This window comes from Lytechinus variegatus, chromosome 4 (genome assembly GCF_018143015.1).
Source record: "Lytechinus variegatus isolate NC3 chromosome 4, Lvar_3.0, whole genome shotgun sequence".
Taxonomy (NCBI): Eukaryota; Metazoa; Echinodermata; class Echinoidea; order Temnopleuroida; family Toxopneustidae; genus Lytechinus; species Lytechinus variegatus.
In genome coordinates, this window is record NC_054743.1 from 13,383,032 (window position 1) to 13,406,945 (window position 23,914).

General features: G+C 37.6%; 1 protein-coding gene and 1 non-coding gene across 2 annotated transcripts in view; one reads left to right on the forward strand and one right to left on the reverse strand.

Annotated features, from left to right (window-relative positions):
* LOC121413434 (DNA topoisomerase 2-alpha-like) overlaps positions 1–19,693 on the reverse strand; it is a 40,635-nt gene extending 20,942 nt beyond the window's left edge. The window contains exons 1-16 of the mRNA XM_041606248.1: positions 19,566–19,693; positions 16,263–16,445; positions 15,585–15,672; positions 14,807–14,870; positions 13,124–13,269; positions 12,599–12,696; positions 11,949–12,161; positions 6,142–6,315; positions 5,530–5,631; positions 4,598–4,735; positions 4,190–4,246; positions 2,960–3,199; positions 2,373–2,609; positions 1,361–1,466; positions 720–829; positions 65–157 (exon numbers count right to left, since the gene is read on the reverse strand). Of these exons, the coding sequence (XP_041462182.1) occupies positions 65–157; positions 720–829; positions 1,361–1,466; positions 2,373–2,609; positions 2,960–3,199; positions 4,190–4,246; positions 4,598–4,735; positions 5,530–5,631; positions 6,142–6,315; positions 11,949–12,161; positions 12,599–12,696; positions 13,124–13,269; positions 14,807–14,870; positions 15,585–15,672; positions 16,263–16,445; positions 19,566–19,589 (2,073 nt within the window). The 5' untranslated portion in view covers positions 19,590–19,693. The remainder of the gene's footprint in view (positions 1–64; positions 158–719; positions 830–1,360; positions 1,467–2,372; positions 2,610–2,959; positions 3,200–4,189; positions 4,247–4,597; positions 4,736–5,529; positions 5,632–6,141; positions 6,316–11,948; positions 12,162–12,598; positions 12,697–13,123; positions 13,270–14,806; positions 14,871–15,584; positions 15,673–16,262; positions 16,446–19,565) is intronic.
* Positions 19,694–19,814: 121 nt separating this feature from the next.
* Positions 19,815–19,896, forward strand: TRNAS-UGA. Its single transcript has one exon. It is a non-coding gene; the product is annotated as a tRNA-Ser (tRNA).
* Positions 19,897–23,914: the final 4,018 nt, after the last annotated feature.

Genomic DNA, 23,914 nt, shown 5'->3' on the forward strand with positions numbered 1-23,914 from the left:
TGAAATAAAAGAGAGCTAGGGTGATATTTTTTGCAAAAGATAACATTTTCAGGTGGATTGTTACCTCTCCAAGACCAGCCTCTTTCCTCTCTTTCCTTTCCTTCAGGAATTCAGTCAGCCAGGTCTTACGATCCTCACACCTTTTCTTGCTGAAAGCCTACAAGAAAGATCACAAAGATGGGAAAATAACATATCTATAATAGTATCTCACCACTTGGTGACAAATATTACAATAGACAAGATTTTAATCAACAAGTCAACATACATTTTACAAAAAATGTAATTTATCAATCATTCATTTCTAAGCCTGTGAACTGAAATACACAGAGCCCCTATAAAGATATTGATCAAATGCAAATTCAGCAGTTTTCTGCAAATAATGCATGATTTCCAAATCTAAAATTATCAAGATGGTCTACGAGTGAACTTTCGCGGTACTTTTCACAAGCCAGGTCTTGCGATAACTTTAAGGCATATTCAAATATATAGACATGAAACCATCAGATGAATAATGAATGAAACTTTCTCATCTAGTACAAAAACAAAGAAAATGGGCCTCATGACACAAACATTAACAATTGATTGTAAAGTCAGTTAATTACACATGATAATCATTGCAATTGATACATGTCTTACAATCAATTGCTGAACTGAACTGACAAGAACGTGAACTGAGATAAACAGTTTGGGATTTGAATTTTAGAAATAACATTTTTTACCAAGACGATAGCTTCATCATCCTCAGGGCCCTTGTACTTGAATGGGATGCGATGACGGACCATGTCACTAAAGTATTCCTTGGCTTCTTTCATGGTACTCGTACCCAAACCTACAAGGTCATAGTTCAAAGGTCAAAATGATTAACTCTTAATACAATAAATGTTCACTCTATTGTAACTGTAAAATGCATCATGATATTGTTTTCTTGCAGTTAGTATGGAATGTGTTTTGACCACATAGCAAAACGTCAAGTCAATGTAACTCATGTTTGTACTATTTATACAAAGTCAAAGGTCACAAGATTGAGAGTAATACCTTGGTCACATTTGTTCTACGGCGGCCGTACGGCGAGTCGAAAACAGCCGTTTTATTCATTTTAATTCAAACCACCTATATGTAGTTGGACCAAAAATGTTAAAATGGCGGTTTTCGACTCGCCGTATGGCCGCCGTAGAGCAAAAGTGACCAAGGTATTAGGGTGACAGAGATATGAGATACAACCAAATAAAATTTTTTTAACCCATTGGAGACTGGATGATTTTGCTATAACACATGTTTTCCATAGACTCCAGCTAACAAACATGTGGGCTCCAGTCCCTAATGGGTTAATAAAGGTAAAAAGAAATGTAAAAAAAAATACCTTTGTAGTACTTGACCTTCCATGATTTAGATCCTTGAGTTTCTTCCTTCCACTCCTCAAACTCAGGTAGAGAGTAGAAAGGGTGGGTTTCTTTCCCCTTGCTAACCTATATTCAATTAACAAATACATATATTCTCATATACTGTAAGATATACTCAGGCTTAGCGCTGCATATATATTACATGTATTCAAAAGTTATGTCCCTGTCTATCAGTTCTGATTGATGATTTTCAAGTAATATTCACCCCTTATAAATTTGGAATTACATTCATGTGAATGCATAGTTTGATATCAAATTATATTCAGCCTGACTGGAAAGGAAATTTGCAACAATTGTTACAAGTTTTAGTTGAGGAGTGGCATACAGCTTCCATCACATGTAAAGTACAGGTTAAAGGGGAAGTTCACCCTAAAGAAAACTTTGTTGTAAAAATAGCAGAAAAAATAATAAAAAATATTGGTGAAGGTTTGAGGAAAATCCGTTAAAGAGTAAGAAAGTTAAAGAGTTCAAAGTTTTGGATTTGTGACGTCATAAACGAGCAGCTGCCCCATGTGTTATGTAATATAAAATGCATGAATTTCAAATTTTGTATGGTTCCTGATGACTTAATTTTGTTTTCTATTCATGATCGGGTGTGAAATGATTTGTCTATTAGTATACAAAAGGTACAGTGAAAACCATTTTCAATTTTCTGAGAAAATGACATTTCATTGATTTTTTATCGTTCGCAATGTAGGAATGCTGCTGGCATATGACGTCACAAATCAAATAATTGAAATTCTAATATTTTCTTAATTACTTGATGGATTTTTCTGAAACCTTTGGCAATATTTTTATTATTTTTTCTGCTATTTTTACAATAAACTTTTTGTCAGGGTGAACTTCCCCTTTAATACTGAACAGAGGGTATTTTTTACTAGATTCTATCCATTTAATTCAATTTATATTGAAAGTGAGAATCATCGTGATCCTGATCGGACTTTCTTACTCCCCTTCAGATTGACGCCTTACCTTGACAATAGGTGTGATGAACTCTTCCAGGAAGTTGTGATGGAGGAGTTTGGGCCAGTTATGCTGGATGAAGTTGATAAGGAGACCCTTGATGTGGGAACCATCCTGATCCTGATCAGTCATGATCATCAGCTTGCCGTATCGGAGTGTCTTCAAGGATTCTGGTGTCTCGTACTTGTTCTTGTACTGGAGACCTAGGATCTTGATGATGTTGTTGATCTCGGCATTCTCCATGATCTGTACAGAACGAGCAATGTTAGAATGATTTTAGTCATACCTTTTCTTAAAAGTTCCATTTGTGACTTTTCAACAAGGCTTAACCCTACTGGATAAAAAGCAGTATATTTAGTGGACACAAAACAGATTTTTTTTTGCTGATAACACATTACAATTTGCTTCGCATTATTGATATGATAGTTATTTTTTAAAAATGTTATATATGGCAGTGGGGGTGCGATGGACTACACAGAAGTCTGTAAAAAGTATTTTTCCATCAATAAAAACTTTTGAGAGTCAACTTATTCCCTGCTAAAAAATTTGAGAAATTCGATCAAGGCCAGAGATTCAGAAAAATTATAATCACTCACCTGCTTGTGAGAGGCTTCTCTCACATTGAGCAGCTTACCCCTGAGAGGGAACACACCGTAGTGATCTCTACCGACCACACCAAGACCACTAACAGCCAGAGTCTTGGCTGAATCTCCCTCGGTGAGGATCAAGGTACACTTAGAAGAGTTCTTTCCTCCTGCGTCGTTGGCATCATCCAGCTTTGGGATGCCCTTCAGCTTGGAGTGCTTGGAAGAGTGGCACTTCTTGTCCAATTGGCTCTGTGTTGGGAGGTTAAACAGAGAAGCCACTTGTGGTAGCGATCTAAAAATGAGGTCGAACCTTATCCGATAAAAATGATTAACCAAGTGTTTGCATAATGAATATGAATTTAAAAAAATATGGGGGACTGTGTCAGGCATGTGAGTGCGGTAGGAAAAAAAAGAGGAAAATATTTTGCTGCAACAATCGAGGGAGCAGAGCGACCGAGCGGGGGGGTGGGGTGTCCCATATCCCACAACGTGACACTTTTTGAATTTTTATGTCAAATGGTGCAATTTGAAGCATACTTTTGAAGACATTTCTAGGTACTTTTTGAGTTGGCAAACAGTTCTGTACATGCAGGCCTAGATCTACATGTATTTTTTTTTCTTTTCCAGCCCCCTTCACCGTTGATGTTTTTCGAAAATTTCCTCAAATTTTGTTCAATATTATGAACAGTCTCACAATTTAAATAAAAAAAGCGATCCAATTAGCAGACCTCAGCAAACAACTCTGTCGCTGGTGTCCCGTGAGTTTGAGTTAGGCAATTATTTGTCTCCTGAAATGTCAACTTACGCAGAGTCTACTGCACATGCCAAATGATTCTAAAGCCCAGCACACACTATGCGATGTGACTGCACTAGGATCTGATTGCAGCAAGTTGCCAATCGCATCGCATCTGGACCCTGGTTGGAAAATGTTGCCGGCTATGTTGGAAAACTTGCCATGAATTGAATACCTCAGGATATGCTGCTATAACTATTAGAGTTGTAGCAGTAAATCAAATTCAGGTAATATCAAAATTCAAATTCTTTTGAGAATTAATCCTCTATCCCAATCTATGAAACTTTTAAAAAACTTTCTGTAACTGTATTAGAAATCAATTTCTTATTTCATTTCCTCTATCTTGTTTCAATTTGTCATAATTTTTTGTCTATAATTCAAATTGCTTGTGATCGTTAAAATGTTTATATAAGCAGATTATTATATTTTATGTTGATTTCACCCACCTGAGCCTTGAACTTCATCCATGACATGATACTCTCTACCACACCACAAGTCAGAGCCTGCAAGAGAATGGATACAAAGGTAATTTACGGGAGAGAAATCTGAAACATGAATGCTAAACATTTAGTCTCATTGAGAGTTGTCAATTCAACTTTATTCATGCTTTTTCAATTAAAAAATCAATACATGTCTAATATTATGATTCCTAATATTGCTAAAAATATTGCAAATACTGATAACAGAATTCATTATAATGAAATCGCTTTGTTGTTAATCAAAATCACATTAATGATCTAATGCAACTTTTTGGGGAGTAGGGAGTGGGGTTATGAGCTTTCAAGTTATCAAACTATTTATCATTATTATTAACCAACCTTCCTTTATTTTTTATTCTAACATAGCACACTTACCCCTTTGATAAACTTTTCACTCAGTTTACATTCTGAGCCAAACTTCTTGGCTTGTAAGGTCATGTTCTCCTTGGTCTGCGAGTCAAAGGTGGGGTTTTCAATCAGGCAGTTCACAAATACCCAAAGGTGGTTCTTGATCTGTAGGAAGAATACATAAATGTATGGTGGTTGGAACAATAAAGTTCTGTTTCACTAAAAATTTCATCAGCAGTGAGGGTTTGAATTAATTTGAGGCCATTGCAATCTTGGCCTCAATCTCACTCTCATTTGCCTTGGCAGTATTGTTGAGACTGTTATGTTTCCATTTGGCTGTAATATAGAAAGGCCACATAGGAAAAGCTGCCTTGCCAAAAATAATGAAATGTTAGGCCTAAGCCAAACATTTTTTTTTAAATCAAACCCTGCCTGGGATGATACCAACATAATATTCACTTCTTGCTAGTATTTTAGCAATCTTTAACACATCTGCAAGCTGCTTTAAAGGCAGACAGAATTTCAGTGAAAAGCAATGATCTTCCATATTGGTCAACTTTCTGACTCAAATATTTTGTCAATCTAACTTTCATGTTCATGATGGAATGGAATGTTCCTCAGGAAGAGGGAAAAGTACACACATTGTATACTGGCAAGCCAATATCAGATGAATGAGGTAATCATATATATCTGTAAAGTGCTTACAGATGTCATTCTGGGGAGCGTTTCATCAAAATTTTTGTCCGACAATTTGTCAGGTCTGACATCTTTCCTTGAATCTGATTGGCTGAGAAGCACCACTACTATGGTAACTGTCGGATAAAATGGGACTTGACGTTTAAAACGTCCGACAAGTCCTTTCATGAAACGCTCCCCTGATGTATTAAGCGTTATAAGAAGCAGAATTTTACTATTATTTTTCTTTTTTAAAAAACACAATAATATAAGAGATTTATTACCTGGAATGGTTTGATATTGACTCCTCCCTTGTTCTTCCTCTTCACTGTTTCAATCAGTTTAGTAATCACCTGATCAGCAACATAGTCCACATGACGACCACCCTACACAAGAAATTACATGATTCATTTCTGTGATGTAATCAATTCCATGAACCGACATAGCGCTAATTTTCAAAGACTGGCTTAAAAATATGCAAAGATTGCTGTTGAGTATATTTTAGTATCTACACCAACAGTGCATTTGTTAACAACACAAAATAAATGTGCTGGAATGAACCACATCATAGTGGTGACAGGTGTCCGTGGTTTGTAATATAAGTGTGAAGCTGGCAGTTAGTGGAAAAATAGGTGGGGCTATGGGTGATACATTCCCGGGATTCAAATAGCCACTCTACATGGAATGAAAATATCTCAGCAAATACCATATTTCTGCCTATGTCACAGTGCGTCAAAGTCTTTGAACAAAATAGAAGGAATTCTATAACAATCCTTTGATTGCACACTGCTTGGAGATGTTTTAAGGTGTTGTTTTGTGTTTTTTAATCATCAAAAGCATCTGCTTTAATTTGTAATTCATTATTTGAAATAAAGTGATTTCCTAAGTCTGCATACCTTGGTAGTAGCAATGCTATTGACGAAGCTGACCTGCTGGAATCCTTTCTCACTCATACACAGACACACCTCCCATCGTGAGTTCACCTCCTCGTGAATAACTTTCAACGGTTCACTGTCTTCCTTCTGAAAACTCTTCAGAAACCTATCCACGTATGACTTGAAGCCATTCACCTGTAGTATGAATGGATATAGATAAAAAGATGTTATTCAGATACAAGATGATTTTATTTGTCTAATATTATGTGAGTATTTCATAGGAGACTTGCTTAATATTGCTTTTAGTGCACATACATGTGGAGTATGAATGGCAATTGCAAAAAGTAATCATCCCCTTTTCTATTCTTACACCACTTCATGAACTGCTCTAGCCATGATAATTTGATAGCATAAAACAGACAAATCACTTCAGGGAGGACCCATTAGACAGATTGGATTAACATACTTTATAACATTGTCTTGGACATGAATCAATAGAAAAGTAGGATTAGGATAATTTCCTTTCATTTAGGATGAGATATGAACTGATTTCAGAGGGGAACCCGGGAAGGTGAATGTGAATAGATTGGGGGCTGTTACATTAAAGGTCCTATGAAATTAAAACTAAAGATGTGTTAGTAGAGGTATTTTGCCATGAAAATTGCGAATCTGTGACCTATTTTTGCGTACGATTGATAGTTTCAGAGTTATTCCCTGACAAAGAACTTGACAGGGAACGCCCACCTTTTTTCCGGCGAAAACCTCGAATAGAGCTGTCAATCATAATGACGTCACTTACAGAAGTCGGCTTTCGCTAGCGGCTCGCGTTCGGCTTTATTTACTGTATGTTTGCATGCACTTTGACAGAGCTGAGCTAACTTTACTGAACTTGAGATTGACCTTTACTAATAGTAATGGCGAATTCCTCCCCTTCGGATGAAGAGTCAGCATCGGAGTGGTCTACTTCTCTCTCCGAAAGATCTAGCTTCGAGTCTGATGATGGTAGAAATGGAAATGATGGAATAATTAATCCATATCAATTTGAGCGTGCAGCCAGCGACGGAGCTGACGAGGAAGATGATGCCAATGGCAATGCCAATCTGGATCAACAAAGGCTTGTTGACAACTATTGGTAGGTTTATAATTCCAGATTTCTATTCAGTAACAATCTTTCTGCAGAGATGCCAACCTCTTGACACAAAAAATCAGACTGAATATCCTCAAAAATCATATTTTTTAGTGAAAAATCAGATTTTCACGAAAACTCAACATGACCAGTACAAGCCTTGAATTAAGCAGCTGCAGGCCAGGGCAATTTTTTTTTTAAATTGCCCCGGCTCGCGGGCTTTTTACAGGAACCGGAGGCAATTTTCTGGAACCAGGGGCAATTAAAAAAAAAAGAATATAACTGTGAACCACACTCCAAATTCGGTTATAGTAAGCGCAGCTCCTGCAATTTTTAATTAGTACAGAAATAGCATGCTATGGAATAGGCTCATTCAAACAACTAAGAAATCAGATTTAAATGTTTAAGTGTGTTTTGACACCCTCACTCCACATCCCCTTTACATGGGCTTATTTACTTTTCATCTTTAATGAACCACAAACAATGAACCCCCCCAAAAAAAAAATCTAAATAAATGAATAAAATAAACATATAAAAAAGAGAGAATTCAGATCAAATAATAAATTTAGAAAAAAAATTAAAGTTTTTTTTTCATGGTTAGAATCACGGTTGTGGGTGAGTGTTTGTGTATGATTGTGACTGTGAGGTGCACTTGGATTGCATATAAATTATGTTAAAGAAATGAAGAAATTAAATCAATATCTTACTCATTCTATTCAAATTCTAGCACATAGCCACAGGCTACATGTACATGTAAATTTTTAAATGTACATGTATTGTAGGTTCATGTACCTTAAGTTTTTCACAAGTTATTTGAAAACGCAGATCTTCACAGAAAATGCCTTTCATTCTGGGAGAGTCTAAATTCTGTGAAAATGTATTCATTAATAACTTAAATATTCATCACAATGAAGAAATCATGAAGTTTTTTGACAGTTTTCAAAAATTAACATGAAATCTAAACTCTATCTGAAACAGAAAATCACCATCACTTAGGCCATTACTGATAGAATTCTCACCCAGAGCTCTGGCAGAGAACATGAGCTCAAACTGGCTAGCTAACAGCATACAAGTACCACACTCAAGTGCACCATGCACTGCGTCCTCCTATATTTTTTTTAGATGCATGGAGCCTTGTTTGATGATTTATTGTCTGATATTTACCCCTCACCAAGAAAGAAATTAAAAAGCTATAATTCACAACTATTGATTTTGGATTAATAAGGCTCCGTTTTGACAAGCAAAGTCGGCGACTGTGAGGATAAAAGACTCGCACATCCTATGTGCTGTGAACGGGATTTATCTCCTGTGCAATTCAAATTACTATATCACAGAATTGTGATATCCCGACTGGAAATGTGTGCATTAGAAATTGCACATGGTGAAGTAGGGAAAAACTGTTACCACTACTGGAAGCACGCGCGTACATGTATTACAGGAAAAAAAAAAGACGGACGTAGCTCACTTTTTATGGTACTGAAAAAAAGACGCACTTGGCAATTTGAAACTGTGCTTATACATACACACATATATGGGACAAAAACAGGACAATGACAGAAAGTCGGGAAATCGTATTTTTGATGGCCAAAATCGTACTGTCGTATTTTACTTGTTTTATCGTACTAAATACGATAAAATCGTACTGGTTGGCATCTCTGTATATGAGTTTTTGTATAATAAATAGTCCCAATTTGTATGTTTGATCTCATTTAGTTCTCTTATTTTCTTTTACTCGTCTGTGGTGTAGAAAATGTGTCGATGTCTCTTTGGGCGAGCTCCTTGATTCGTTCATGCATGGTGCACTAGCGCCAGTGATCTCTATGCCGGATACGCTGCTCGCGCTGCCGCGTACTCTGCACTGAATCGAGGCTTGAATCGAGGCCCAGAGGCTTGAAATTTATTTGGAAATCACGACTGTGTGGTATGCCTTAGATTCTGTAAAGATCGAGATCTGCATGAAATTAAGATTCAGAAAACAGTTTTTGTAAAAAGGCTGGTTTAAAATCCAGAAGAAAGTTGCGCAAGCTCGAGGACCGAGTCAAATAAAAAATCACAAAATTACGTTCTGATAGTCTTGTGAGTGATGCTCTAATAAAAAATGAGAGCTTTTCGGAGAACAATATCCAGATTTTGAGTATGCTACATAAAAATATGGTTATTTGTCAGGCAGGTAAAAATTGTGTAATGTGAAAGATCTGCTTGTATTACATTCAATTCAAAAATACAATAACAAACATCACAAAGCGAATCCACACGTGAAACCTATAGACCGTGCAGCAAAACAAACCACCAGCGCTGGTGCTGCTTTCCTCAAGTGACGTCACTGGTCACGTGATACTCGAAAAGACGTTCTGCAGAATTTTTGTGGGCGGGGCGTATTGGCACAGAAAATGGGCAATTTTCCACTTTCATTTGGCTGTAAAATTAAAAATTATATTTTTCTAAAGAGAATGGTGCGGAGAATTGCGATGTGGGAACACTTATTCAACGAAAAATTGAAAGTTTTACAATTATTTCATAGGACCTTTAAACTGTTTGTAAGTTAAGAGTGATTTTAAGAATGACAGTTGAACCTTTATTATGTGCTTCACCATCGCCAATGAACACTTTGGTGGATAACATTAACCGCAATAAAGGTTCTCCAGTTGTGCTTAACCCTAAATCTCCCGGGATATTTTGATTCTTGTCATTCCGGGGGGGGGGGGGGGGGGGGGGGGGGTTTGTGTAGAAACAGAAAAATCAAAGAATAAGAATAAAGAAAGTTTGAGAAAAATCCGACAAATAATGAGAAAGTTAGGAGCATTTGAATATTGCAATCACTAATGCTATGGAGATCCTCACATTGGCAATGCGACAAGGATGTGTGATGTCACTGATGAACAACTTTCCCTTTGGTGGACTATAAAATACCCTCAAAATGTCTCTTTTTGCTTTTTCTTATGATACAAACTCTTTATCCATGATGTATTCTTAAAAAATATGTATTACATGCCCTCCTGTAGAAAGAACACATGATCTATGGATAGATATGATAAAAGAGGTACCGTAAGTAACAGGTGTATTAACCGCACCCGTGTATTAACCGCACCCCCAACTTTGGACTAAAAAAAAAAAAAAAATGCATATTTGAGGTACGAAGAAACAAAATCTAAGTTTTTCAGATTTCAAATATCCAAAGAGATTACCGGTATGCAGAAATATGCTGTTCTTGATCGATTCATCTACAAATGTTAGAAAGAAAGAACGGTCCCGACAATATTGGCAAATTACACACTCGCTCACCTCACAGTCACAGTGTACACACACAGCACTGCCATTACATTGCAAACTACGATACAGTACAACTACAATACAAGTCATGCCAGTACATCTTATCAAATTATGATCTGTGTCTTTCCCAGCGTAGGAGGAAGAAACATTCACATTTCTTGCATCACAATCACTTTCAGAAATTTGATGTCTTAGCATGAATTTTGGATACGGGATTATAGGAAGGTTCAAGAAACAAAGAAATTGACATTTTTTCCAGTTGTTTTTTACGGCTTCGTGCCGTCTCTCTCGTGCGTGGTTTACATGGTATCTTATGAAAAGCAAACAGGAAGGAAAAAAAAAAGCTGGCGCGAAACGGGATTTTGAATAGCGCCAGCTTAAGTCGCACTATAACCACATTACAACGCAATCTCTAAGCGCTAAGCTCACTCAACTCTCGCTCAGCGGCCGGTGACAAAATATTACCGAGTATGCTTGGCGTCTCTTTTAAATTAGCCAGGGAACTTCACTACTTTGAATCGAGAATAAAGTCAAAACTAGTGTCATGAAGGTGGGTGCGTTTGTTATGGACAACATTTAATAAATATTGCAATAATCGCTTCCCATTACCCGCGGCTCATACCCCTCTAAACGACATTGCCTGGGCGGCTACGCCCGGCCACTCGATGTGTTGTGAACTGGCAGACATCGTACATGTACGGGACGGGTTACGGCGGGCTGGCTCAGACCCGTCACCGTGTATAAACCGCACCCCCGACTTTTGCTTCTATCCCGCCGAGAAAAAGGTGCGGTTAATACACCGTTACTTACGGTAATTCAAGTGAAATATATACTAAAGTAATGGGGAGAGTTGTTCCCCAATGACATCACACATATTTGTCGCATTGCCAATTTGCTATCTCCATAGCATTAGTGATTGCAATATTCAAATGCTCATAACTTTCTCATTATTTGTCCGATTTTTCTCAAACTTTCGTTGATCTGTTTCTTTGATTTTTCTCTGTTCACAAAAGCTATTTTGTTCCAATGGTTTCATTCTCCTTTGATCATTATTCATTTGGCTTCCTCTCTGACTGGGAGACAAAGTGACCTAAAATCAATATAACCTGCAGGTCTTTCCTCCTAACAAAGCTGGTTGGGGGTATGCAGGTGGACCACTATATACCTGGGTTCCCCCTCCCCCTACAATACAAAGAGTGCAGTGTGTTCTTAACATGCAAAGGTGGTGACCCTCCTCTATTTAACATCCTATCCAAGGGACATTAAATGGATTATAAAGGCCTAAAATCTACAGACAGATGGACAACTACACCAGGTTTCCCCCTACACGTATGCAAAGAGAGCAATATCTTCTTTAACATGCAAAGAACCTTCCCTTCATATTAACATCCTATCCGAGGGACATTAAAAGGATAAGATTCCCAAAACTTACAGGTAACTTCTTGCCATTGAGGAAGACCTTGACGCCCTTGAGACAGCCTGCAATGTCGTAGGCACGACGGGTAAGCAGCGCAATGGTGTCCCGGTCCAGACAGCTCATCTTGAATTTCTCAAGGTCAGGACTGAAGGAGATCTCGGTGTAGTCAGAGCCATCAAACGAAGAAAGCTTGTTTGTACCCTTCTTGTTCATGTTGTCTGACCAACTCTGTAGAAAAGAGATAGAATTGGACGAAAAATAGAGAGAATATGAGGTCAGACATTTACTTTGCATTTTCATTGCATGATGATCAGGGTAATACATGGTGTACACAACAGACTATTCCAGAATGGTCCCTTTTCACACTCATAAATTACATTCTGAATGGCATAAACCTGCAATGAGTTTGTATGTGATTGTTGCTAAATATATAAATAAACCACTAATAGGGCAGATAGTGTGTGCATGGTGGGAGGGGTTCAGGGTAGTATATTTTCTTATTGTTCATTATTGACAGGTCCCTTGTTGTAAGGTACCTTCACAATAGTCTGAGCCACGTTTAGCTGTGGCTTTTACCAATGATCATGTTATATTTGCCCCCCCCCCCCGGCCTGGATAGGGTAACCAACTTGATGTCAGGGTGAATTTTCCCTTTAAAAACTAACCTGCTTGAATTTCTTGCCGTCTTCCTTGCTAGCAGTGGAAACAGTGAACTTCTTGCTGAAGATGTTACATAGTTTAGCACCATAACCATTACGGCCACCTGTATACCAACAAAACCAAAGCAGTAGAAATAAAGCATAACCTTCTATCACGCACATTGGACATCATGTAAATTGTCATTCCAAGGGCAATTCAAATCTGCAATGAAAACTTGTATCACAAAAGATAATAACAGAGTTCTTAGGCCCAAAATATCATTTTCAATCCAAACTTTCAATCAGATATATCAGATTTTTAGATCATTGCTGTGTTTAATATATTCTAAAACGTGAAATTTTGATGGTTAAACTCTGATATCATTGCCAAGAATGTAACCTAATTGGAAAGTATTGTTCAACCTCACTGTGACCAAACTCAGAAATGATAACTTGCTTTCTTCATGTAAAAACATATACAAACATGCACTACCCAAATAAAAAATGATGGTGATCGAGAAAGCACAAAAGTGATAGATAACATATACTAACCTGTGACTTTCTTTTGAGTGTCGTCATAGTTACTGGATGTCAACAGATGGCCGAAAATCATCTCTGGGATGTACATTTTCTCTCCTTTGTGTTCAACCACAGGGATTCCTTTCCCATTGTTCCACACAACGATGGTGTTATTCTCACTGTACAAGAAAGTTTAGAAAGCATTCAGAAAAGATGAAAGCATGGTTTGTGTCCACGTGGTCTACAATCAGATGGTCTAATTCTCAGGTCCCTAAAGGCGACCGCACACCTTACGATTGGTCTGCGACCCGCTTTCAGAAAAAATGTATTAGTACTCAAATCTGTAACTGTGCGATCATCCTTGTAAGAATAAAAGCGAATTTAATATCTAGTCGTAATGACATCATGGCAGTCGTACGATTGGCTGCGATTTGAAACTAATTTGGCCTTTACTCCAAAATAAAGGCTTGCAATCTTTCAAAATGGTTATATTAGTATTCTTCCAATTAATTTCAACCTCAAATAAAATGATATGTTCCATTCACATTTTCAGAAAATTAGCAAAATGCGATTTGTTCCAAAATCGGCTCGTGAACAGTCGTAAGGTGTGCGTGTCCTTAACACCATCATGGCTAAACCCACTTGGTCTACTAGCATATGGTCTAATTCTTAGTCATCCTTACCATCATGGTAACTGCCACTTTATCAGATCTTCTATAAAATGTACACCTTTATGGTCAAACCTGCTTGATCTACTACCAATTTGTTTGGTCTAATCAACATTTGTTCCAACCATCACTTGGATTTATCCTCACTTGGTCCAACTGCCACTAAGTCAAATGCACAGCTGGTAAAATTTCCATTTTGTCTACTTATATTTTACACTTTGTCAACCTGGTCACACACAGTTCATCTAACCATTTAGACTAATTGGTGTTGGATGAAGAGGATATGAGACAAAATGGCCGAAATGATAATTAGTCCAAATGGAGAGTAGACTAAGTGGATGTAGACGAACTAGAATTACTAGAATTTAACCATGTAGGATGATACAGAACACAAGCTGATGTTGACCAAACGGCAATTAATTGATTGCACCGACTCTCAGCATCAGTCTGGACCCTTCATATTCTCAATATTTTTGAAAAACCTTGAAAAAATACTGACCTGCCTCAGTACAATCATTACACTTTATTCTGTGTGCTATAGAGGGCATTTATGATACCATCAGCTGATGAAAACTGTTTTGACCTCATTTGAGTTTGAAAAATCTTCACAATTGGTTGAAGTTTTCTCAGCCGATGCCTATGATCTACAGTGCTGCAATAAATCTTACATCATTTGTATTCTTATGAGAGTAAAAAAAAAAACTTATACAGCTCACCAAGGGGAGTCAGGAGACCAGTACATATTTCTATTTACGCAAGTAACCTTTGATCACAAGTTATACTTGCTCCATTCTCCAATATTGAGAAAAATATTCAAAGGAAATTTTTTTCAAAAATCTCTGTAAGCTGGAGGTTTTTTTCAAGAGATAAGAGATTTGCACATTATGATTCTTTTTCTGAAGTAATATAATCATTGGGGCATGTTATCTTGTAGCTATACAAGAGATGGTATAAGCTAGCCTAGTGTTCAAATTGCAATCGACTGCATAACCATGTATTACAGGGCCCTACATTTGATTAGCCGTCTCAGGCATTGGGTGATACTCACGCATCAATGGTAATCTTGATGCAATCCATTTTAGGATCTCTCTGCTTATTGTCAGCCGCATTCACTGAAAATAAAGATAGAAGAGATTGTTAGTCAAACTTAAAATAATAATAATAGGTATTTATATAGCGCCATCTATCTAGAAATATTCTATTCCGAGGTGCGTTGTTGTTATTATTACCCCGGCCTTAGCTCGAGCTGCCTTTCAGCGCTCTTGCATTCAAGGAATTAATTCTGCCGGGTACCCATTCACCTCACCTGGGTCGAGTGCAGCACAATGTGGATAAATTTCTTGCTGAAGGAAATCACGACATGGCTGGGATTTGAACCCACGACCCTCTGTTTCAAAGTCAGAACACTTATCCACTGGGCCACAATGCTACACAATGAAAATACTTATGAAAATTGTTGCTATGATTTGCTATGTCACAAATTGTAATGTACAAAATTTTGACTACCATCATGTAAGTTAATGACCTTTGCAGGGAAGGAGACAAGAGAATAAGAGAAAAGACAAAATTCATGACAATTTTTGTGACAAAATCCAACAGAATACCGATTTTGTCATATCTCTGAGAAAAGATAAAATATGGAGAAAAGACAGTGTTCAGAATACCACCCCAGGTCTACTCCTTATCAAATTTCCATTTCCATAAAACATTGACTTTGAATGGCTGTGCATGCAATTATCAAAGACAGGAAAGTTGGTGGGGGATCGCACTCATGTGGTGAATTCTTGAACTTGTTTTTAAAGAGACACAGAAATACATGTACTTACCAAGAATTTCATCAAAAATCTTGTAGAGACCTGGAACGAATGTGATCTCTCTGTTCACAAGTGTTTCACCATCCACCACCCACATGGCCTATGAAGGAAACATTTGCAAACAAAAATTATTGGAATGCAGACTTATTTAAGAATGCAAAGTCTTTAAGAATAAGAGCAAACAGTCCGCACTCGATTGCAACTATAAGTCAGACTGAGAATACAAAGTTTCAAGTCTCGCCATCTGCAAGTGATGACTAGTCTGGGATCTGGGAGTCCAAAATTATTAATTTATAATTATTAATCTACTAATGATGTCATGTGGTTATGTTACCCCTTCAAGAGTGGGTCAAATCATGCCATGAATAAGAATGTAAATTTGCAACAATTTCTCTGACACTGAGAGAACTGATTCAAGCCTTAAATTTCAATATTTTCAAGACAAAGCCACTTTTCACAGCAGCATGTTTCTATTTTACAGCACATTGAGCACAAATGTCAAAAATTCTATTAAGGGCACAAAAACTATCAAAGGTGAGTGAAATGGACTTTGGGGTCGATAAGCTGTGCATCCCACTCCAAGACCATGCACATGATGCATTAATCTAAGTCCTGCTGATTCAAAAATACCCCCTTTTAATTATTAGGAATTCCCTTTATCAAGCATAACTGATGTACAAGGACATATACCTGTGTGACTGGCTCGGTAGATCCAATGTAAGTGTCTGGACGTAGCAAGATGTGCTCCAGCTGAGTCTTCTTTTGGTAAATCCTCTCCACAGATAGACGCTTCTTATTCTTTGCTCCCTTGCCAGTTTGGCCGGGAGATGGGAGGTCAGCAATATCATTTTTCTGAGCATTGTCAAAGAGGGTCTGGTGAAAGAAGGCAAATTAATAAAAAACATTAGGTAAATACCTAGCTATGACTCTACTGTCTACAGGTTTGTGTATATCCTAAATCGTGGTGGTCCGTGAACCACACTGAAAATTTCATCAAAATCGGATGTAAAATAAATGACATTTTAAATTTGGGCTTATTTTTCACAAAACTGAAAACAATATGCACAATTCAGTGATGCAAACGAGAGTCGATGTCCATCACTCACTATTTCTTTTGTTCTTTTTTTATTGTCTGAATTTAATTTTTACAGTTTTGACAATGATGGACTTGACTGGACCATGAAATGTCAAAACAAGGTAATAAGGGAGAAACAAATCTTTGTTTCACATGATGACAATGAGGAAAGAATTAAGATGTTTCATATTTCATACATAAAATACAAAAATAGTGAGTGGGTGACATATTGCCATCAGTCCCGTCATTTGCATACCAATCAGGATGTGCATATGGTAGGGGGTCCTAAAGCTACGCACCACTCATTGTGCATGCAATCCATGCATGCAGTTTTTACAGCAAATTCGCACTCTGTGACTGCAGTGATGAACACTTCCTATTCAATTTTTTGCTACAGAGGCTGCAGTAAATCTCTAAATGCAGAGAAAACCCAACAACTGTTTTTGGAATTTTTGAGTTATATTTGCTTCAATTTCATTTTATCTATAATAATGTGAACATATTTTAGAAATTGAGGCACATGAAATGCTATTTCTTTGCATGATAAATCGAGTACATAGTTTAGGACCCCTTCTGTCATGTATCAAGAGGTGTTCGGAAAACATGGCAGGATTTTCGTATTACGCAAATTTTGTGATATTTTCTTCTTGGTTAATGGTTAATGATCATCAAAATGTTTGCCACAAGTTAGTGAAAGATCAATTTGTTCAAATACTAAAATTGGCATAGTTTTTAGGTCCCCCGTACCCAGGGAGCTCCCGCCCACTTTGTGGGCAGGAGCCCAGGAGCACCGTGTATTTACCCATGATACTCACAGGACTAGGGTAGATTATGGTCAAAATATCTAGCAAAATAAATTGTGAAGACAAATTATGCACTTTACCATGATTATATTGATGAAGGTCTATCGTGTGGCAGTATCCTGACATCGAGGCACAGACTGGAACCTCAAAAAAACAAAGTTCTCTCCTTCTATCCAAGTCTCAATCGGCCATTTTGTTATGAATTTAGAAAGAATTAGGAGAGGTATCGTGACAGAACTTTACGTTTTTTTGGGTTCCAGTCTGTGCCTCGATGTCAGGATACTGCCACACAATAGACCTTCATCCATATAATCAGTACAGGAGCATGGCCAATATTGGAGAGTGGAGACTGTCTCCAATTGTGGGAGATTATCTCCCATATCAGAGACTTTTGTAAAGAATTTGGGTACCAATTCCAGAGACAGTCTCCAGTTTTGGAGTCCAAATTCCTTTGTTTATATTTGCTGCAAAAGGATTACCTTGGCGGCAAATAAAAATGTGATGAGCAGATTTCTTATGAAAAATCACCCCTTTTCACCATCTACTTTAAAAATTCACCATCTACTTTTGTTTTGATAAGGATTTTTGTTGTCACACACAAAACAAATGGGCTTCTGACCTCGGTGAGACAAACTTTGTGAGGAAAAAATCATGCTTTGGTTGGTGTTGTTTCTTTTGTCCTTTTAAAGTTTTGCAAAGCAAGTCTCCAATGTGGGAGATTGTCTCCCCTAGTATTAGAGAGAGTCTCCCATATTGTCTGTGCAGTGTGCACCTCTACTATAATCGTGAGTGCATATTATTTCTGGAGCATTCAAAGTTCATTTGACTATTACTCAAAAACAGATTCATGGATTAGTATGAAATTTGGTAGATTTCTATTTTTGTGCTATTTTTATCAAGATCTGAAAAAATCAGACAGTTTAAATGAAGTGGTTGATGATGATGAGATAGAAAAATCTTGCGGTCTCCCTCATAAGTCATGATGGTGGGCCCCAAGTCTGCGCACCTAACCAATTCAGTTAAGATTTAACATGAATTTATTCTTACATGTATTTCACAAAATCTTTCAGTTGATAATGTTCCTTACATCAATATGAGCTAGTGTGCCAAATATCTCATAAAAATTTGAAAGAAAAAATAATAGGCCCTATATGATTTTCTTGGAAAAAAGTGCATTCATTTTCAGATTGAAAAAAAAATGGTACCCCATGTCTGCGCACTCATTCACTTTGCACAATTGCACACAATTCAGGGATTTTGATGACAAAGGCTGCATTTTGAGGCTGTCACATGAAATGCACTGAATTCATTATTTTTCCACCATTTTGAGTCAGATTTTTTAAAGAATACCCGTCTATGTATTGCATGTGTAAAGTTCGTGCTCATTGCGTATCTTTTTTTACTTCTCAGAATCGCGCAGAAAGTGAGATACGGAAAATGAGAGTGCTATAGGCCCTAGGCCCTAATTAAATAGATTCAGTGACCTCAATTCCCCCAGTTCACCGTCTATTTTTCATGACTTACCGTCTTCCAATAATCTTGTTATGAAACTACATTGACTAGCAGTAGCACACTTGATTGTTGTCAGCACTTGACAGGTGAAAGAACTTTCCTATAGATTTCTTGTGTGAAGAAATCCTTATAAACTGAGACAGTCCCTGTAAACTGGGACGATCCCAATTTTCTGACCAGCGCCTACTGTTAATGTTGGATTTTATCCTTTTTTATTCATTTCAAATCAACTTTTTCTTTTTGTTGGGCTGGGGTGGACTTGTCGGAATTTCACCGTCTCTAAATCTACTTTTGTTTGACTTTTTATAACTTAAGGATTTTTGTTGTCATAAAAAAACAGTAGGGCCTAGCGACATGCTGTCGTACTCGCTGCAGCTGCTAGCTACTCACTAGTACTACTCAGCTAGCCAGCACCAGCGCGGTGGCAGTGCGAGCATGGCGAGGACCGAGGTGAAGCTGAAGTGAAGGCAGCTCTCGGTCAACGGCAACGCAAAAAAAACCCGTTCATTTTATAGACTTTCAATTTCACGCATTATCTTACAAATTACATTATTTAATTCCACAATTCATGATTCATCACACATTACTAAAGAATTACCATACCTTTAATGGTCCGTCAGATGCCATTTTTGACAAAAATTGTTTCCATGAACAGCTGCGAATAAAATGTGTCGACGATGATGAGGGGTCCGGATCCTCCTGTCTGTCGTTTCCCAATTTAAAAATTGTGCCGCATGGTTGATTCCACCAATCAGAGACTGTTATTCGAAAACGTCACAATTCTTGCACGTAGATTGTATGTTGAAACGGTACTGTCAATATAAATGTAAGAGCGTCCTCTCACGGCACCAAGCTGTGATGGCCGAGTGGTTAAGGCGTTGGACTTGAAATCCAATGGGATCTTCCCGCGCAGGTTCGAACCCTGCTCGCAGCGAGAATTTTTTTTTTTTGCTAATGACATCCCTGCAAACCTTTCAGTTTCACTCGAGAAAAGGGTCTGAATTGCAACCTACTTATGCCTTGTGTACCTGAAGGCCCTCTCGCTCAGAGTCTGCTCACAGAAATACAATACACGTAAAATTCGTTGAGTCTGCTTCATCTTTCGAAGTTGGGCACGAAATGTGTCAATCATTGTGAGTTTGTCATTCCCTCTCTGAACACACCTCCCCTATATGGTCATTTGGGCGGTCACCCGCTGAGAGGGAGATCAACTATTGCACTTCTACTACTCCTGATTGAAATTCCAGTCTATATACGCACTACATACATCTCCCTCAATCCTGATAAAATAAATGTTGCTTTCTTTCTTTTTCAATATTGGCTTGATAGAGGGTTTTTTCCATGTTGGCATCTTATTTTCTATTGTATCACTCATTTTTTTTCATAACATAGGTAGATTACTTATTTATAATCAAAGGCAGCAAAGATTTTTAGTCGAACCTCCCAAAACTTGGTCGACCCAAGCTAACATTTTTATTGTACATGTATATTATTAGAAGGCAAGGAAATATTCGCCATAACTGCATTATCAATTTTGTTGATATAAACTTATCAAATTTTAGTTTGTATATATATAGGCCTATGGATGTGTTCTATTCCCTTTTGATTGCAAAACAGCAAAAAAATATTATCAATTAACACTAAACATTGTTTTTATTTTACTTAAGTGATTTGTTTGTACTTTGAAAGATATACTCTCGACGGGACTCTCGAGCAATTAATTTACATTATTTTATCTAAAATATGCCTTATATGGTTTTACATATTTTAGTCAAAATTATCACTTTTCATATACAAGCAGAAGGAATTGAAACATTTCATATCAAATAAGATTTAAAATAGTGTGTGAGCATGAGTAATGCCCTCATTTGCATAATGATCAGGAAGTAGGTTTAAAGGTGGACATTAAAATGTCCACATATCGCAGCCATTTCTGAATTGTATGTGGATTCATTTCTGAATTGTATGTGGATTCATTTCTGAATTGTATGTGGACATCAAAATGTCCACATATCGCAGCCATTTCTGAATTGCATTGTATTTGCAACATATGAATGATAACATGATCAAACATTATCATTTTACATTATAATAATGTTTGAACATTATTATAATGTAAACAATATGTTTCTTATTTTACATTATAATAATGATCAAACATTATTATAATGTAAAATAAGAAACATATTGTTTACAAATAAAAGTATATGTACAAATGCATGAACATGAACTCGGTGACTTGTGAAAATTAATGTCATAACATTCTTACCTTCAAACGCCAACCCAATTTAATTAAAAGAAATGTGGAGAATAGGGAAGAAAATTAGACAAATAAGCGCCATAAAGACAAAGAGAAAAGGACTTTGTGCAAATTATTAAAGTAAAGTCCACCTCAGAAAAATGTTGATTTGAATAAATCAAAATCAAACTAGCATAATGCTGAAAATTTCATCAAATTGGACGTAAAAGTTATTGCATTTTAAAGTGTCGCTTATTTTTCACAAAACAGTGATATGCATGCACACCGTTACTCAGTGTCATGCAAAAGATACAGTTGATGATTTCCCTCTCTCATTATTTCCTTTGTGTCTTATTGTTTAAATTATGCAATAATTGTTTTTTTTACAGATTTTACTCTCTATAGGACCATGTTGACTGAACCGAATTGTATCAAACAAATGAAACATTGTTAATTCCACATGTTCAGGGAGGAATCGATCGTTGTTTTATTTGACAATGCGGAGAAAATTAACATATAACATTTTTTTGCAAATGGATGATGTCATCAGTCTCCTCATTTGCAAACCGACCAGGATGTGCATAAACTGCAGTTATGATGTGAAATCATGGACCTATTAATGTAATAGGTCCATGGTGAGATTCGGAAACTTTAAAACTATTTTATTTAAAACTTTCCTTGTCATTCTTGTTGGATTTTTGTCTTATAATAATTCAAATCAACTTTTTGTTGAGACTAAACCTGTCCTTGCCTGAATAATGGAGGTACTCCGGATTGCCGGATTACCTGAGGCAGAAGGAGATTCCTACATGGAAAAAATGCACAACAGAAATATATAAGCCTAAAGGTAATAAACATGATAAAGTATTGGAACAAACTTGACGTATGACCATGGAGCTATTAATAGCTCCATGCAATGACCATGCAATGACAATTTTTGCTTGTGTATAGACCAAGATCCCTGTGGGGTTTTCTGGGCATGGGGCATTGTTAATGTTGGATTATCTACTGGCTGAATCCAAGGATCTTTTGCTAAATCTTATCTGAGTTTAATATCAATAATTATTTATCTTCTCACTGGCCACTGGTAGCAGTTCCAGTGGGAGACTGATAGACAATGTTTACTAGCCAATGGAAAGAAGGGACGTGAGAGGATAGTCTGCTATGCAGACTCTGAATGGCTCGTGAAGTGGGATCTGCAGCTGGTTTGCGAAGCAAACCAGCCTGAAAGGGCGAGCGAAGCGAGCCATCTGCAGCTCCAGTAGACCTAGTCTGCTATGCAGACTCCTTGAATCAGCTGTGATACACACACTGCAGATGTGGGTCTACAGTTGTAGACTAGTGAGAGGGAGATGGAAAGTGACTCTGAAAGAAGGAGGTGTGGCTAGATTTGGAGCGTGAGAAAATTGAAACAGCAAATTTTGTATGTGCTAGTCTTTGCGTGGAGACACCTTGCTGATCAAAGTCTCAATCTGGGTCTGCATGTGCCTGCATGCAGACTATCCCAAATACGCCATAACGCTCCAGATTCCAGATATTCAGGGTGCGTTTATTCGACACTTTTTTACCCTAGAATCATGATTAGAATCATGATTCAAATCACGATTCTGCAGAATCACGATTGCGTTTAGTCGAAATTGAATATAATCATGATTAGAATCACAAACATGAAACACGAAAAAAGGGGCGTTTGGAAAGACGTTTCTGTAGAATCACGAACGAAAAAGGTCGTATAAACGATATCGTGATTTGAATCATGATTCTATGACGTCATTGTGTCGTGCTTCTTCCGGGTTCGACTCAAAGGCGCGCGCTGTGTTTCGTGCAGGTTAATTTTCGTGTAGCAGTATTGCCAGCATTTAGGAATTATCATTCTGTGTATATATTGTACCCCCGGGTTGTACTGTAGCGTCATTTGTATATTTCATTGTTTTCATCAATCATTTCTTCAAGTTCCAAAGGCACAAATTGGACTGATCGACGAATCCGACGATGAATTAACTCAGGGCTCTGCTTGTGCTTTGGGCTCAGCCTGAAGCACAAGCATCCCTTACCGGGATTCACAGAAATAAGACGATCCCTTTCAGCGGCGCTTGCGAGGGAGGGATTTCAACGGAGATGTGGCACCGCCTATCGAGACAAAATTAACAGAATTCGTGCCCAGTACAGGACCATCATAGACAAGAAAAATCGATCGGGAGGTGGGAGGGAGGATAATGACCCCTTCTGGTTCCCGATCAAAAACAATATGAGGTACAATACACGGAATTCTGGAAGTAAAAGATTTATTTTTCGGAAGCCGAGTAAGCGTTGCACTTGCACAAACGTTTGGCTCCATGGTTTGCTCGTTAGCTCCGGCGGCAGCAAAAATCTAGCAGCCGACGTGAAGTTAGAAACACGTGCGAAAATGTTGACCTATACTTCCTGGGTCAAACTGCGCACTGTGATGCGCACTGGATCGGCCCGAATTCAGGGAGAAACAGCGTTAGAAAGATGGTCGTATAAACGCTGATTCTGTCGGATCGTGATTCATGCTGCTGTTTTGAATCATGATTCAAATTGTGATTCAAATCATGATTCTGGGTCGAGGTCGCATAAACGCAGCCTCAGTCACATTGTAAATGGATGTGTTTATTTTGAAAAACCAGGGAGTTGCCTGGAAAAATTCTGTACCAGGATGGCCAAGGGGATTGGGGATTAATAGTAGTCTCCA